The sequence below is a fragment of the Manihot esculenta genome, chromosome 3 (genome assembly GCF_001659605.2).
Source record: "Manihot esculenta cultivar AM560-2 chromosome 3, M.esculenta_v8, whole genome shotgun sequence".
NCBI classification, from domain to species: domain Eukaryota; kingdom Viridiplantae; phylum Streptophyta; class Magnoliopsida; order Malpighiales; family Euphorbiaceae; genus Manihot; species Manihot esculenta.
In genome coordinates this window covers 15,592,972-15,609,959 of record NC_035163.2, presented here as the reverse complement: position 1 = coordinate 15,609,959, position 16,988 = coordinate 15,592,972, and the positions used below count along the sequence as shown (strand labels likewise).

General features: G+C 32.6%; 1 protein-coding gene across 2 annotated transcripts; it reads right to left on the bottom strand.

Moving 5' to 3' along the window:
* Nucleotides 1-3,757: 3,757 nt before the first annotated feature.
* On the bottom strand, nucleotides 3,758-14,126 carry LOC110610979 (importin-4). Of its 2 annotated transcripts, none has more exons than XM_021751063.2 (21): nucleotides 13,745-14,126; nucleotides 13,098-13,230; nucleotides 12,080-12,216; nucleotides 11,932-11,977; nucleotides 10,957-11,169; nucleotides 10,178-10,681; nucleotides 9,914-10,048; nucleotides 9,346-9,561; nucleotides 9,179-9,268; nucleotides 8,851-9,095; nucleotides 8,653-8,741; nucleotides 7,754-7,794; nucleotides 7,301-7,331; nucleotides 7,069-7,191; nucleotides 6,756-6,973; nucleotides 6,562-6,657; nucleotides 6,351-6,463; nucleotides 5,967-6,126; nucleotides 5,773-5,877; nucleotides 4,337-4,634; nucleotides 3,758-4,010 (listed from the first exon to the last, which is right to left on the bottom strand). In XM_021751063.2, exons 1-20 carry the CDS (start codon nucleotides 14,017-14,019, stop codon nucleotides 4,434-4,436), a joined length of 3,171 nt encoding a protein of 1,056 aa, XP_021606755.1. In that variant the 5' UTR covers nucleotides 14,020-14,126; the 3' UTR covers nucleotides 3,758-4,010; nucleotides 4,337-4,433. The 2 variants fall into 2 exon arrangements, with proteins under 2 accessions (XP_021606755.1, XP_021606756.1); XM_021751064.2 differs by having other exon boundaries at nucleotides 5,967-6,102; nucleotides 13,745-14,125.
* Nucleotides 14,127-16,988: the final 2,862 nt, after the last annotated feature.

The window sequence follows — 16,988 nt, the reverse complement described above, 5'->3', positions numbered from 1 at the left end:
TGACATACCACCCTGAACTGTTCCCCTTTCATCAGCTGACATACCACCTTGGACTTCCATACCATATCATATTATATCATACCAAGGGCCAATGGGTCATCCAACATCCATCCACATCAACATCATATTATGCAATGCATCATATTCGTGAATTCTAATGCAAAACAACCTATTTCATACATGACATTTATGATGCATGATCATGCTTAAAAGTTTATTTGCTTGCAATAAAAAGAGTTGTGTTCCACTCACCTCTGGCTGACTCTGAACTAACTCTGAAGCAGCTATCTCATTGCTGATCACCTCGGTTCCTCAAGTCCGATCCTACACAGGTGGACTCAAATGAGGGACCAAACATATTCTAAACAACTCCCCAAAAACCCCCTAAAACATCATAAAACATTCATAGAATACATGCAAAGGAAGGCTGAACAGGGGACTTTCGGCGGCAGGTTCGGCGGCCGAAGGTCCCTCCAGAGCCGAAAGTTAGGCACTTTCGGGGGCAGGGTTCGGCAGCCGAAAGTCCTTCCAGAGCCGAAAGTCACCCACTTTCGGGGGCAGGTTCGGCGGCCGAAACTCTCCTCCAGAGCCGAAAGTCCAAACTTTCGGGGGCGAGTTTAGACGGCCTAAACTGCCTTCCCTGGCAGGTTCGGCAGCCGAACCCTGCTTCGGCGGCCGAACCTAGATCCTTCTGAGTGGCAGAACCTGATTCTGCCATCCCACATTCAGCCACCCACAACAACCCAACATGCATCAAAACTATACTAAAACATGCATAAACACATTTCCAAGCATATAGGAACATAAAACTAACCTATACCCCAACAAACATCACATTAAGCCTACATTTATCATAAACACTAATATTTTACCCCTAACCTAAACATGCATCAAAACCCTTAACCCCTTCTTAAAACTTACTTAAAACATCATAAAAGGTATGGATCGGCACTTACCTCTTGAAGATCGAGAGGAGGGTGATCCAAATTTGGAGATTGGGAGAAATCGAGCTCCGGGGGTCTCCAAAATCTTCAAAACTTGATCTTAGCTTAAAAATCTTCAAAACAAAATAAAAACTCATCAAAACTTGAAGGGATTGAAGGAAAACAACAAATCGACCATGAAAGGGCGAAATCTCACCTATGCCCGAAAATAGAGAGAGAAAACTCGCCCATTTTCGGACAAAGGGCCTTTTATAGGTTGCTGGCCAGACCACCTTCGGGGGCCAAAGGTGCCTCCGCAAGAGGCCAATATTCAGCGGCCGAACCTGGCTTTTTCCTTGGTATTTTCTTTCAAAACCCAATTCCTTCCTTTATTAAAACTATGAAAACACATGAAAACACTTTAGAAAACCATATTTTACCCTTCTAGAGGGTTCCGACATCCGAGATTCCGCCAGAAAGTGGGAATTCTGTTGCCGAAGTCTAGCCGGATATTACAAAGTGAGTAATTAAAATAAAAAATCAAACCAATCGAATCAAACCGGCTATATATATATATTCTTGAAGAAACCCTATCTATTCCGCCATCCAACTGTACTCTCATCTCTCATCTCTCTTACCCTTCAATTTCTTCTCAGATATGTCTTTAAGCTGAAAAATCATTCCTTCATCCATTACAATGATCATGGTGTTGAATTCTTTGAAGCTCTAGGTAATTGCCCTATGTCACAATATATTTCAAAATTCAGAAAATCTTTTGCTTGAAAAGTTTATTTCTGTTGATCTCAATTCCATAGAATCATCATTCAAAGATGTTGTGATTCAAGCCAACTTCTTCACTTGTGGTGGTTTAACAATCGGAGTTAGCCTTTCACACAAGATCGCATATGCAGCTTCCTTAGTCACATTTCTCATGGCTTGGACTGCTGCATCTCTAGTCAATGAAACCCTGCATATGGTGGTACCACATTTTATTTCTGATACCATATTTCCTTTCCTGGCGAATTGGAGAAGGGCAAAAAGTTAGTTATGACCCATTAATTAAGACTACCGGTTACAAATCTGAAATCAAAGAGAAGAATCCAATAGAAATGGACGGTCAACAGGTTTTGGATTGATGGGTTTCATTAGATGAGGATAAACAAGTGAAGATTTGGAAGGAGAAGGTTATTTTTAAAATTTGAAATTATTCTCTCTTCTGACTGAAAGTTTTAATAGAATTTTCCCTTAATTATTGTAATTCAAAAGGAACAAATAATTGTAATTCAAAATAATGATTAATATGTTAATTAGCTCTAAAAATTATAAGTAACTAATTAATTTCACTAAAATCTAAAGATTCTATAGTAATTTTCCCTTAATTATTTATCAGTTAGCAGTGTTTCAAACATAACCCTTCATTTATAAGATGATTAGAGGATTTTTAGATTCCCTTTCCATTCCTTATTGAGAGCACTTATTTGGATATATAAAGAAATAGTCAAAATTAAATTTATTATATGATTAATTGTCAGAAAAATATTATATTTTATAATTTTTTTATTCTACTCTACTTTAAAAATAATTAATTTAAATCTATATTTTTAATTTTTTGAAAATTACATCTAACTATTAAAATTTTTATTAAAATTTTCATTAATCAACTATCAAAAATATATTTTTATGTATTGCCACATCATTACAATATAATAAAAAATAAAAAATAATTATTAAAAAAATTTAATATTTTATAATTCTTTGCAATTTCGTCCTATACTTTAAAATTAACTAATTTAATCTTATATTTTTAAAATTTTTACTAATTATATTAATCCGTTAAAAAATCACTAATTTTCTATTATGTAATTAAAAAAATATTATGTAATCATGCCACACTATAAAATTAGCTAAAAATTGAAATTTAATATCAAATTATATAATAATTTTAAAATATTAAATTTCAATCTAAATTTACCCTTAAATTATTATTAAGAGGCCAAATAAAACCATTACTTATTTTTTCTATTGACCTATTTAATTTTATTTAATTTATTTAATCTTTTAATAATATGTTATGAACAAATTTAGACTAAAATATAAATTTTTACACTTTTAATTTAGAGATAAATTTGACTTCTTTTTCTATAAGATTACCAATTAAATTTTTATTAATTTTAATAATTATTTCATAAACATAAATATCATCCACATAAATATTTCACTTTGATATGATAACATGACAATGACTTTGGAATTTCTATCTTTTTTTTAAAACACTGACGTTTTTATTAATAGATTAATGGCTGTTTTATCAATTCAGTGTAATTAACAAAAGTTTTAAAAATATAGAATTAAATTAACTATCAGATAAAATTTTTAAAAAGTTAAAAATATAGTCTTAAATTGATTATTTTTAAGGCATAAAGTAAAATTAAAAAAATTAAAAAATATAAAATTAAATTATAAAAATCCGTAAAATATATGATTTTTTTAACGATTAACCCTTTATTATATTCTAAACATAAAATAATATTTATTTATTTATTTTCAATAGCATTTAAATATGATGCTCTGCGTGGATTTACTCCCCACAAAATTGGACACTAATTACATGCATTCACCACCAGCCATGTGCAAAGCCCTAGCTCACTCTCATCTTGTCAATATTAAAGACAACTCTTATCTATCTAAAATCAATAAAGGGAAATAAAATCTGTCATACAACTATTTACTCCCTTTATTAAATATATCATAACAACCAAGACCCAGCAAACAAAACTTTAATTTTGTATGTTAATTGTGCTTTATAGACAAAAAACTCACTGCTCTACAATAAATTAAATGAAATCCGTATATTTATATAAACTACTTTCCTGCTTCAAAATTGAGGACAAGGCATGAATTCATATAGCTTTGGAACACTCAAAACACTGATATAACTCAACCTCAAAAAACCAAAAAATTGAACACTCATGGCTACAATAAATGAAATAGGGAAAGAGTAACGTTGAAAAATTGAATACCACAAGGTATAGAGTAGAGGAAGCAATGATTTGCATGAAACATGGAGAAAGCAATCGCAATCCAAACCTGTCATAAGAATAAGCAAACTTGTATTAGCTTGTGCTAATGAAGCAGATACAGAAAAAGAAAAAAAAAAGATGAAAAAAAGATCAGCACCCATAAATGCAAATGCAAAACCAAAACAATGCCTGAATAGGACTTGAGGTTTTAAAATTTTGCCAACTTTTAACAGAATTCAATTTGCCATCATCAGGCTGGATGCTTTACGCAATGCTAAATTTTGGAGATGCATTTATTGATTGCCACCTCAGAAATCCACAATTAATGTATCACACACGTGTTTTCCAGACATTAGAATCGTGAATTATCCCCTTGAAGTTCTTCTCACATACCTGGTGATGAGCTAATGAGCTTACGAAAAAATTCCTTGATAAACAAGCTTCACAGAAAAAACAACACGACAAATAGGCCAACTGATATAATCATGCATCAACATTTGGGGGCAAATGCAGCTAGAGCATTTGCATGTGCTGGTGAAAGGTTGCTCAATAGAGGCTGCATTTGATGGCCATACAGTGAAATCAGATGAGAAAATGCTCTTCCTACTTGCGCCTTAACTTCTGGGGTTTCGACTGGAGACACCGCAACTTGAGCAAAAAGATTAACCAATTCAGGGACAAGTGCAAGGATCTGCATTGCATTAAAAAGGAAACATAATAAACTAAATAATATTAAACTATAAAAGCAGGAATTCTCATATTTATATGTTTATGCATCTGAATGCAGAATAAGCTATTACCTCCCAATTTCTTTTTGCATCGTCTAATTTTTCAACTCTCTTTAAAATGATGTTTACATAGACTCGGTTTGTTTGAGAGTTTTAAATCATTAGTAGGTCGATGGGTGTAAAAGAATTGGGTTAATCTTTGGTTGCTAAAATGGAACTTCCCATTTGATCAATGCTCTAAGGAAATGGATTCCTATTTGGCCAAGCAATTGGGGACATGAAAGGTAAGTAAACTACTTTTGACAAAAAAAAAAGAAAGAAAAGAAAGGTAAGTAAACTAATTAAATTATTACAATACGTCCAATACTTTCTTTTAGAATATTTACGTCATTGCTTGATTTGGCTTGTTGAATAATACCATTTGTGTGAGCATAATTTCAAAGGGCCCTTCTATCTCCAGAAATGCACAATTCTGTTTTTTGATAAAAAATTTTATTCTCTTTTATTATTTTTTTACATTAACTTTAAAAAATACTCTTTTTGTAATAAATTTTAACATTTTGATTATCAATAGTACACTAATATATAATTACATCAAGAATATTTTGAAGGAATTTTGTAAATTATCTCAAATAAATAAATACATAAAAATTGTATTAACATGTAATTTGTATGGGTTCATATCTATATAACAATACTAGAAGATTCTAAATGCTGAATAATAAAAATGATTCTAGCAATCAAATACACCCATAGCTGTTGCTAAATTTTAAAGTCCACTTAGAATTTGAAAAATCAACAAAAGCAGGATTATTTTGATGAATAAAACTCATGAATATGTTACAGGGTGCCTGTTAAGAGTGGTTGCAAAAAAAATAATCACATGCTCATAGAAGGGGGGAAGTTTCCAAGAAATAAAAGTGAAGGAAATAGCTTCAACTAAAATGGAAATACAAATCAAAGCAAAAAGTAATTAGTAAATATACTGAAGATATTACTCCAACAAACACAAATCTAAAGAGGATTATTGCAGTTTACGCTTGATATGGACAACACTACATACAAACATGATTAGCTTGAGAGTAGGAACTAGACAAATACCTGTGGATTAGATGACAAAACAAGAGTAGAGACGCAACTGTATACAGCCATCGACTCTTCATGATCTTCTTTTAATGGAAGAACTTTTAAGAAAGCAGGAAGAACCTGGGAAAATTGAACCAGAGATACACAGATGATCATTGTGATAACATTAGCTGTCATCCATCTGGAATAAGAGAAAAAAGAAGATTAACCTGATTCAATGGGATGGACTGGGGATGCACCATTATCATCCTTGCCACTGCACCAGCTGCGTTATCCCTGACAGCATCATCCAGTTCAGATTCCCCAAATAATGGGTAAAGTCCACGTAAAATATCACCATAATATCTGGTATTGATGCAAGGAAAAACTCCATGTATAGTTTAAAGAAGATCAAATTCAGTGTCAAAATAATTCCAAACACCTTAAATTTTTTAACATATATCATTGCATAAATGCACTCTAGCTTCCCACCAGCCTTAGCAGCTGAGCGAATGATTAGCAAAGACAATTCAGAAGCCTTGATGAGGGAGAAAGAAATAACAATATAACATTAACAAGATACGGATGGAGGCTGGTATGTATACAAAGGATACTTCAAAGTTGATTCGCCTCCATTTTTGCACAACTCCCCAACACAAAATGCAGCATTCCTTCTATTGGTGGCCTCTGATGATGCTAGTTCTTTCAGTACCAAGGGCATTATCCTCTGAAATATTAGAAGGGGCTTCAGAAATTAGACAGAACTTGAGAACTGATTGGGATCCAAAGTTTTAAAATACATGAGTTCATATTCTGATTTATTACATCAACATAGCTGGCTATTGGAGGACCCATATTTTGAGCAACTTCAGCAAGGCAAGCAACCACCATAGTCCGATCTTGTGGAGGACGTGAAGATTTCTGCAGTTCCCATTAATCAAAATAGTAAAATTACATAACAAGAAAGTCAAGGCATGGACAAAGAATAGATATGCCATAAATATAAACTGCTAACTCACTGCAAATTTCATCAGAGGTTCAAATAGGTTGACAAAGATCGGAGCAAAATGTGCACCCATAGATTTTGCAAATGCAGGAAGAAGGTCAGAGACTGCATCCATAAGGACTTCATCATGTTCAGTATCAGCATCATCATCGTCACTATCATTATCTGATTGCTGACAAGCTGATTCTTCTCTAAGCAATACCAAGGTTGCATCAATAAGCTGAGACATATCTGAAATAGGACCAAATTAGAATCCAGATGCAGCAGTAATGTGCAAAAGTTCCTAATTTCAAAAGTAGAATGAAGCCCACTACAGCAGCACTTACAAGGTTCAACAGCTACGAAACCATAATCTTTAAAAATGTCTGCTACACTCATGCAAGCTTGAGCAACAACTTCTTTGTCATCATCATCAGTCATAGTCTTGATATAAATACGCATCACATTATCTGTCAATTTTATAAATGATCAATTGGAACTTAATGATGAAAACAAGGCCAGGCCATGCCAGGTAATTACAAATAATTCAGATATATTACAATCAGGATGTGTTCCTACCAAGAACTTCTCGTGCCTTTGCTGGTCCATCCTGAAGAAACAAAAAATTTAAAAAAAAAAGAAACATTATCTTGCAACAGCCATCTGACTCTTCCAAAAAAAAAAGTTGAAAAAAACAAGCAGAAATCTAGCAACCTCATTGGTGTTTTTCATTTCATTCTCAAAAAAATTGTTTACAACATCGACCACACAAGGGAGCATGGCAGGAAATACGGTAACACTAATTTCAATAATCAAGATAAATAAGGTAAAACTGTATACAAAGTAAGACCAAAACTGACACAGCCAGATATCATGGAACATAGAAGACATCATATAAACATTCAGAAGTCACCAGTGCAAGCAGGACAAAGAGAAAGGAGGTGCAGAAGCGGGGAGCTGGCTCTAGAAGGCCAAGTAGTGTTTATCCAGAAAAAATAAAAAAGACAGCATATCAAGAGCTTGCATACTTACATTATGACTTTGGAAGATTGCATATGCTGCTGTCAAAATGTCTGCAATGACAATGAATCAATCAAACAACAGAATTAGCATGAGTATGAGAAGACAGAATATATTCTAAGGAGCAGTTAAGGACTTTGATCTGTTCCATATTTTCCTACAAGTGACAGATACTTGAATGCTTAAAATACAAGAAGTCCATGAATAAAATTAGAATAAAAGCTACAGTTTCCACATCCAAATTCCCAAACTACTCTGTATTTCCATTGCCACATAAAAGTATGATATCACTTCCCATAAAAAATTTCACCATTTACATTATCATTTTCTCTTCTCATTTACCCATGTGGCCGGTTGTCCAAAACCTACTCTGTTTTTACTCTTATAACAACCATACAAAGCATTCCTGATGAAATACCCAGATTATGTAGGCAGTATTTCAGAGTGCAGCTTCCAGCCAAAATATATTGAAAAAATAAAATTATCTATTTCTCAACAGTACTCTATATCCACTTTATTTTCTTTTTCTTCTTCTTCTTCTCTCTCTCTCTCTCTCTCTCTCTCTCTCTTTCTTCTTTTTTTTTCCTTCTTTTTTTTCTCTTTTTTTTTGCAAGTGAAGGCTTCTGAAAAAGTGAGTAGTAGGGGAAGTTCTGATTATAAAGAAACCGATGAAAAGCAAACAAGAGATATGCCAAAATTTAAAATAGCATACTAATAGTTGATCTTAAAAGTAGAGATTTAGATGTTTCCAATAAAGCGTCGAAATGCCAGTGTTTCCACTTGGTTATCTACCATCTAAGATAAAAATCAAAAGAATTAATAAAAAGAAATAGCCGTCAAACTCAAAATCACCAAGTAAAAACACAATAACTTATCGAAGGCTGTTATTACATATGTGAATTTTTACTCACATTTTAGAGCAATGATTGCCTGAAGCCGAACATCTTCATGAAAATATCCTGAATGTCTTACCAAAATCTTTAATGACTCCTCAAAATAGCTTGAAATAGTTAAGGAACTAGAGAAAAAAATCTATATTATTTTAATTTGATTTTTTTAGTGCTGATAAGGGAAATAATAGTAAAATAAATACAATAATAATAGGATACGGTGCATAAAAACTCTTCGTGTGCAGTGCAAATAAGCCAAGTGCTTGAGTTGCAGCTGCCTTTTCATCCAATACTCCTGTTCTTATACTGATATTTCTTACTCTTGGCTCATCATGGGCTTCATCATCAGATGAAACTCCACCAAAGCCATTAATATTTTCATCATCAGATTCATCAATATCCACAGCCGAGCCATCATCAAGATTGCAGGACAAGAATGCCAAGGGTACAACATGAGGAAGATACTGTGAACAAAAATGAAGTTTTACATGAATATGTCTTAACAAAAGAATTGAATAAAGTTTTGTTCCATCAAAGTCAAACAAACCTGTGCAAAGCTCTCATCCAAAATTTCAGCTACATTGCTAAAGAATCCATGAGTATACTCCCGAAGCTCACTGAACTCCAAGCTGAAACCCTGAAACAAATAAAGACACTGGTCAATTAATTAAAGGATATGTTATGATTCTGCAGGGGAAGTGCCAATGTAATTACAGAAATTGCAGCTTCCATAAAAGGGGGTAATATTGTTTCCATCCTTGTTCTTCCAACAGACATAGCAACTATTCCAACAAGCTCAGTGGCCCTTGCTCGTGATAGAAGATCCTCATCATTTGTGAGTACCATGAAAGACTTCATCAACTCCAGAACCCTTTCAGCATATGGTATGAAAGCTTGCTCTGCAGCTGAGGCAACTGAACCAATTGCAGACTGCAAAAACATTAAAATGAATACAAATTACAGCAGTATAAAAAATGATACGCTGTCAATTAGGGGTCTGATTGATTCAATGGTTGACTCCAGCAGTTAGAGTCAATGTTTGTGGCTAGTAGCCAATGACAAAAGCTAACAGCTAGAAATCCCAGCTTTCAATGCCATAGTTAAAGACTTTTGCACCACCGACCCCTAAAAAGTTGCTCCAAATACTATTTTATAAACCACCCAAATCTTGGGTAACATGAGATTCCAAAAACCAAAAGCTAGCTACCACTCAACTAAACAGGTACTAAATGTCAGATTAAAGTTGTACACTTTTAGGATACATATACAGTATCTTTCATACCATGCATGTTTCCTGCAGATTACGGGGGCTATTTTGAAGAGCCCCAAGTAGCTTCACCATCAAAGGATCAAGGAAAGGAAGAATTTCTTCACCCATGTTCTCACAGTATGCTGCTAAAGCATAGTACGACTTCTCCTATATACAAGTGAAGGAAAACGATCAAATGAAAATAAAAAAATAATTGAAGAAAGACCTTAGTTCGTACAAAATAATTACAAAACAAGTGATAATTTATACCACATTAGATGTTCTTTGAATGCTTACCTTTACTTCATCAGATATGTCTTCAAGGGCATTTAAAATGCAGGGAAGAACACTTTCATAGTGTGACACAATTTCAGGCTGTAAATGCTCAGCAAATTGGCCCAAAGCAAATGACGCGGCTCCTCTAACCATTTGTTCTGGATCCCTCAGTGCCCCTAACACAATATGAAGAACAGGTTCTATCTTATCCTTCATCAAGTCCAAACAACCCTCTGAAATAACACCTAGAGCTGTAACTGAAGCTTCCCGATACTTGGGATTTGCATTCTGACTATTAAATGAAGCAAACTCAAAAACAGGGGGAAAGACATGTTTTGAAAGGTTCAAAGCCATAGTGTCAATAACTTCTGCAGCAGCTCGATCTGGAGCAAGATCATCATCTTCATCAGCATCGTTTGATTCTGTAAGCAAGGGGCACATCACTTGCAGAATGGGGATGACCAACTTATACTTTTTCAGGGAAGTGGATTTGTACTTGGCCAGCCATGAAATTATTTGAATAGCCTAATGTTTAGACCAACTATAGAAAGTAAGCAAAAGATGCATCCAAAAAAACTAAGCAGAGCATAGAAGAAGAAATTCAATATGTGAAAAAACAATTAACTCATACACAGAGCATAGAAGAAGAAATTCAATATGTGAAAAAACAATTAACTCATACACAGCTGTTTCTCCCCCCCACAAAAAAGTATAAAATATAAAAATTATATGCAGCTGTGTTTCAAGTACCTATGCCAGCAAGTGAAAGAAAATACAACGAAATTTTATGATGCTAATACCTGATGACGTGTATTGGATTCCAAATTTTGACTTGAGCAAACTTCAAGGGAGAACTGCACAATGGATTTAACCGAGTCTCCAAGAAGTGGAGCCGGAGATTCTATAAGCTCATCAAAAATTTCAAAAGCAATTACTGCAACATCTTCCTCACCGGAGGCAAGGCATTGTCTTGCTACATTCAAAATGCTTGGAATGAACTGCCGAAACTTTACCTGGATAGATATTTATCAAAATCAATCCCAAAAACCCTGCCGAATTTTCATAAGAATATTCAACCAGCAAGTGAACATCTAGATTTTCTATTCCGTAACAGCCAAGCCATGGAAAAAAAAAATTTACGAGTAATTCCGCCAAACAATTCAGTTTTCATGATAGAAATTCAGCTACGGCAACACCTGATGCATGACTTTAATATAACTTTTTACTTTTTGTTCTCATTTTTTTAAAACTAAAACATTTTATGGTATGGCTTTTGAGTGATAAAGAGCCTTCATGAAATCAAGAAACACATGCATTACCCAATAATTTAGAAGTCTAAGTCTAACACATCAATTTCCAATACTATGGTTTCTCTCCTAACATAACAATGATCAGCATTGAGCACTTCTTTTGGCTATCATCATGGATGAAAGGAATACCATATATCATAAAAAGGTAAGAAAGCCAATCACAGTTGATGAGTTAGCATCGGAGCTCAAGGGAGCTCTAGAGTATGCTGAAGGTTAAAGAATGTGCCCAGATGGAATCCCAATTTCGTCTAGAAGCGACTAGGGATGCTGGACAGCACTAGTCATATGGTTGACTAGACTGTTTTATAAGATTCTGATGTCAAAGTAAATGTCCAAGGAGTGAAGGACCTCCCTCATTTTCATATTTAAGAATAAAGGAGATATCCAAAGTTGGAATACCAAGCCCAAGGACAAAATCCCCCCCCCCCCCCAAGGTCCCATGGTTTTTTAAGGAAGTAAACTTACCACTTCAGCCCCATCATTTGTAAATTCTAGAAAAGAACCTACTGCCCTGTTAAAAGACAACAAAATTCCAGTTAGAAACCAGCCAATATATTTTCACAATGAAAACAGAAGCAATAGAAAGTCTAGAAAAGAACGGTCTGGTTAGTACTTAAGAGCAGCGACTCTAACACGGTTGCTAGTCTCATCTTGCAGGCACTTGAGTAAAAGAGCTTGCAAATCTGTGAAATGAGGTTGAAATGCACTTCCGATTGTTTCAGTTAAAGAGCTAAAAAGGATCAATGCCACCTTGTATCCAAAGAAAAAAAAAACATAACTAAACTGGTTCTTTTAAATGTGATAAACAAGTGCTCACATGATTAAGTATTAGTATGGATAAATCACGGAAGATAAAAGAATTTGACAACTAATCAATTACTGACTATAGCACATACTGTAAGAAAGCTAGTCAGGAGTTGGCAAAGATTTTTCTAAAAAAATGAAAATATAAATGTGAGACAAAGAAAAACAAAAATTGTACTCCTTTAAAGGAGTACTCAAAGTCATAGTCTAGATAATGCAAAAGTTACATGCAACAAGAGAGCAATGACATAAAGCAGAAGATAAAAATAAAACTTAACCATGTTAGGAGACTCCCCCAACCTCTGAGAATCACGCCATAAATATATGAAAGTACTGATTGAGACTCTGGCTTACAGCATCAAATTTGCAGTTCAATGCCCAGACTTAAACTATAAATCATGAAATTTTGACCACCTTAATTAATTAAATCATAAAAGAGTATGTTATTAACAAACTGAAAACAAAAAAAAAAAGAATTCTTTTAAATTCTCTTTTCCAATAGAAATTTCAGATAGGTGTGGAAAAAAAATTCAGTCATCAATGCTTTCAATAAGCTGCAAAGGACTTGCCCCAATCATGATCCCATTCACATAGCTCCTAAGCTCTTATGTGACAGAATCATAACTCAGTTCACACATATAGTCAGAACAATATTGCCAGGAATATGTACACTCAGTCAAGATTATAATCATAACACCCATTTACAAGGAATGGCTTTATATGCTAGAATGTTAGATTAGGCCACTTTGGGAAAAAGATAATAGTGGATCCACCACAACACAAGAGAACATATAGAACAAGAAAGCCTTTAAGTGTTATAAACTTACTTCTCTATGGTCTTCTTGTGCACTTTGACTACATTGGAACAGAAAAGGAAGTAAATCCGGCCACTCTCCTGCTGGAACAGCATATTTTGCAATGATACTCACAACGTTTGCACTTGCTCGCCTCACTGGTGGACTGCAACAACATTGCGTTAGTTAGAAAAAGGTTGTAATTGCAACACTGTGTTAAAGGTGATACTCACAACTGAGCACCAAAGGCCCTTGGAGCCCAGTCGAAAGGCACCAATCATTTGCACTCCATTGAGTGTAATAGTACTTTTAATTACTATCAGTTACATAGACAACCACAAGTATCCATAAGGGTAAAAAACACCCTACAAAAGCATTAAATTCTTAATGTTGTACGATGACAATTGCAAAGAATGATGCTTAAGATAGTTAAGCGCTATAATCTTTAAATTAGTTACTTCGTAACCAACTTGACATTTGTAATGGAATTCTTGTTGGTGATCCTCGAATAACCTTTGAGCTTCTGGACTTATCAAATTCACAACAGTATAAGGAAACAATTGGATGCTACGAACTGAACAAATTCAATAAAAATATAATTGATTAAACAAGAAAATTGTAATAAACCTAGAAAAAAAATGTAAACCAGTGATAGTTCAATCAAAGAACAAACGAAGAACCTGTGCTCCAGAGTGATGCTCTCAATGAGGGAGTTCTTGACAACCTGCTTGAGTTGAGGGGAGAGCTTGGCCCAGTGGCCGGTGATCTTCTTACGGAGAAGAACAGCCGCTAGCTGGCGTACGTTGGGGGTCTTGGCGGTGCGGAGGTGCTGGACAAGGGCGGGAACCACCTGGGGATCCTTGGCCAACCTCTTAATCTGCTCCTCAGCCTGCCTCCGAGCGTCGTTGTCAGGCATCAAGAATTGAATAAGCAACAATTCCAGAGATTGAGCCATTCTTCGTTGAGATTTTGGAAGTCTGTGACGGCTCAGGCTCTGAAACGCAGCCGCTATGGAAGGGTTTTTGCTTTGCCTTCACTTATTTTTCAAGTCTACAGTTTTATAGCCTCCGACAGCACATCTTTGCTTGCGTTTTATATTATTATTTTTACTCTTTTTTTTACAGTAAATTCCGGGTACCCAATGTTCTAGGACCCAATAAATGTGATAAATTTTAGGTGTTTTTAGAGGAAAATTTATATTTAAAAAATATTTTTTAAAAAATATTATTAACGGAAAATATTTTTTAATAAAATAATTTATTTTTTATTATTTAATTTTAATTTAAAAATAAAATATATTAATAAATTTATGTATAAAGGCTTTAATAAGACTCTTAAAAAGTGCAGGAAATAATTTTTTAAAAAAAATAATTTATTTTTTAAAAAATAACTTAATTGTTTTATGAGAAAAATATTTTTTATTAATTAAAATTTTTAAGTGTTTAAAAATTAGAAATGTATTTTTTTAGGCGACACAAATAGAATCTTAATAAATTAAAATTTAATTTTTATGTTTGATAAATTAATTTTGAATAATTTATTTAGCCATGATTTGTTATTCCAAATGAAAAATTAAAGCGGGAACTTGTGTTTAATTTGAATTAAGCGATTTTATTTTAATAAAATTAAATTTTGAAAACTAAATTATTATATTTTCAATCAATGAAGCTAAAATATAGCTTTTAATAAATTTAGATATCATTTAAGTTTGTTTGAGTATTTATATTAACAAACTTTAGAGTTTCTAATTTCATTTGCAAAATAAATATAATTGGTCAATTATCTAATTAAGCCTCCACCATAACTTCCAAAATTAGTTAAATCCTTTGATTAAATCTTTAAAATTATTGATTGAGGTGAAAAAAAATTTATAAATTATACAATACATGCACAGTAATCTATGTTAAAATATAACCCTCTAAAACCATTATTCGAATTATTAATTTCTAATATAATTATATACATTTAATACGAATAATATTAAAAATTTCACAGTCTAAATTTACATCTTATTTGCAGAACCAAAATATTCTATACACTTGTATTTGATAAGAGTTTTCACATACCAAATACTAAAATCCCTCCGCGCTATCTTTGTATTCTATATTAAGTATTTTTATATAAGTGAGTTTTAGACTTTAAAATCTAGATATAAAGTTTAAGGGTTATATCGAAAGAATGTGACTCTCTAAAAAAACTAAATAGTAAAACTCTTTCTCACGTTTTTTGTACACTATTTTAAATGTTTTTACATGAGTGAGCCTTAAACTTTAAAACATATATAAAAAGTTCAAGAGTTACATCAAAATCGAAAAGATGTGCCCGCCATATTTGATCTAAGGATATTGTCTCTTTGTAAGGTCATATTCCCTCGTAAGGGCATATTTTTTTATGGAATTGGATTGACTCACATGAGTGACCCATTTCAATTTTCAAAATCTTCCACTCTTACGTAGTGGGTCAACTCTCATGTCAAATTCTACTAATTTCATACCTCACAAATAGACTATATAATCATTACATACTTCGAGAGCTTATTTGCTATATATATGTTAGGATGATATAGCATCTCGATTGATGGAACTTAGAATAAATGCAATATGTAGTACCCTGAATCATTTATCACATTCATATTTCTCACAATCTCTTTTTAATATTTTTGTGTTCATAATTATATTTTTATCTAAAAAATAAACATAATTAATTAGTCAATAAATACAAATAAATATAATAGTATGTAATGAGTTTTTTGTCTCATGATTCTCTTAACCTTAATTTAATTTATTTTTATGAAATGTTCCTTTGAATCGAATCGTTCATAGACCTTTAAGAATAATCTAAGAAAATAAAAATTAAATTAAATTTCGAGTAATTGATTGAAGTTATGAGAGTGCAAGATAAATATTACTTATAACTTTTAAGGTTTCACATGATATCAAGTAGATATTAAACTTGTATTACTCTTATTAGACACTTATCAGATACGTGGTATGAATCATATACTATAATATTAATTTCTCTTCTCAAGGAAAGTATGTCTATATATTATTCAATATTATGTTAATGATAGTTTAAATATCAAATATCTAACTTTGAGTTCATATCTACTCCAAGTCACATGTAACAAAACTGACATCTAGTATTAAGACATATTATTTAATTTAATTATATATGATTAAATACATTTCCAAGTGTGATATTAATGTTATAGACCTTAAACTTTCTAAATTATCATTATTGATAATATTGAGTTCATAATTATCTCATCATTAATCACTTAGATAATTAATGAAGGCGATTATCTATGTAAAAATGTCAGTATTTTATTTGTCTAACATACTTCTCAAACTTAATATATGTTCTAAAATATATATACAATAATATATATATGAATCACAAAATAATTTAGATATAAATAACAATATCTTTAATAATGTAATTTACATGAATATGCTTAGAAAAATTTCATATTGCAAATACATTAACATCTATGCAAATACAATGACTTTGCATGCTTATCATAAAACACTTCTATGATAAGCTTAGTATAGAGATTTGTAGTCATATTATACATAAATATGTACTTCATGTTCACTTCTTTCTTTGTATCTATGTCTCTTACAAAATTATATTTAATATCAAGATGCTTTATTTTTTTCATAGCACTTGAGATTCTTAATATAAGCTATTAAAGCTAGATTATCACAATAGAATATTACTGGTTTAATAGCTCTATTGTATGCACCCAACTATGCTAGGATTCATACTTAGCCACTAAGCTACTTATAGAGCTATATATAATGCTAAAATGAGAAGTCATTTGTTCTCAATAGCTTTTCATACTATTAGTGGGCGTCAAAACTAAAAAAATAACCTATCCAAATCTAACAAATAAAAATTGCATATAGTGTGAATAGAATCGAA

Excerpts from the sequence above, each read along its gene's own strand:
- LOC110610979 (XM_021751063.2), bottom strand. The coding sequence starts at position 14,019 with ATGGCTCAATCTCTGGAATTGTTGCTTATTCAATTCTTGATGCCTGAC. Across the intron at positions 9,562-9,913 it reads ATCTGCAGGAAACATGCATG|TCTGCAATTGGTTCAGTTGC; the intron begins GTATGAAAGATA and ends ATGTTTTTGCAG. Across the intron at positions 8,742-8,850 it reads ACGAAGAGTTTTTATGCACC|CTATTTTGAGGAGTCATTAA; the intron begins GTATCCTATTAT and ends AACTATTTCAAG.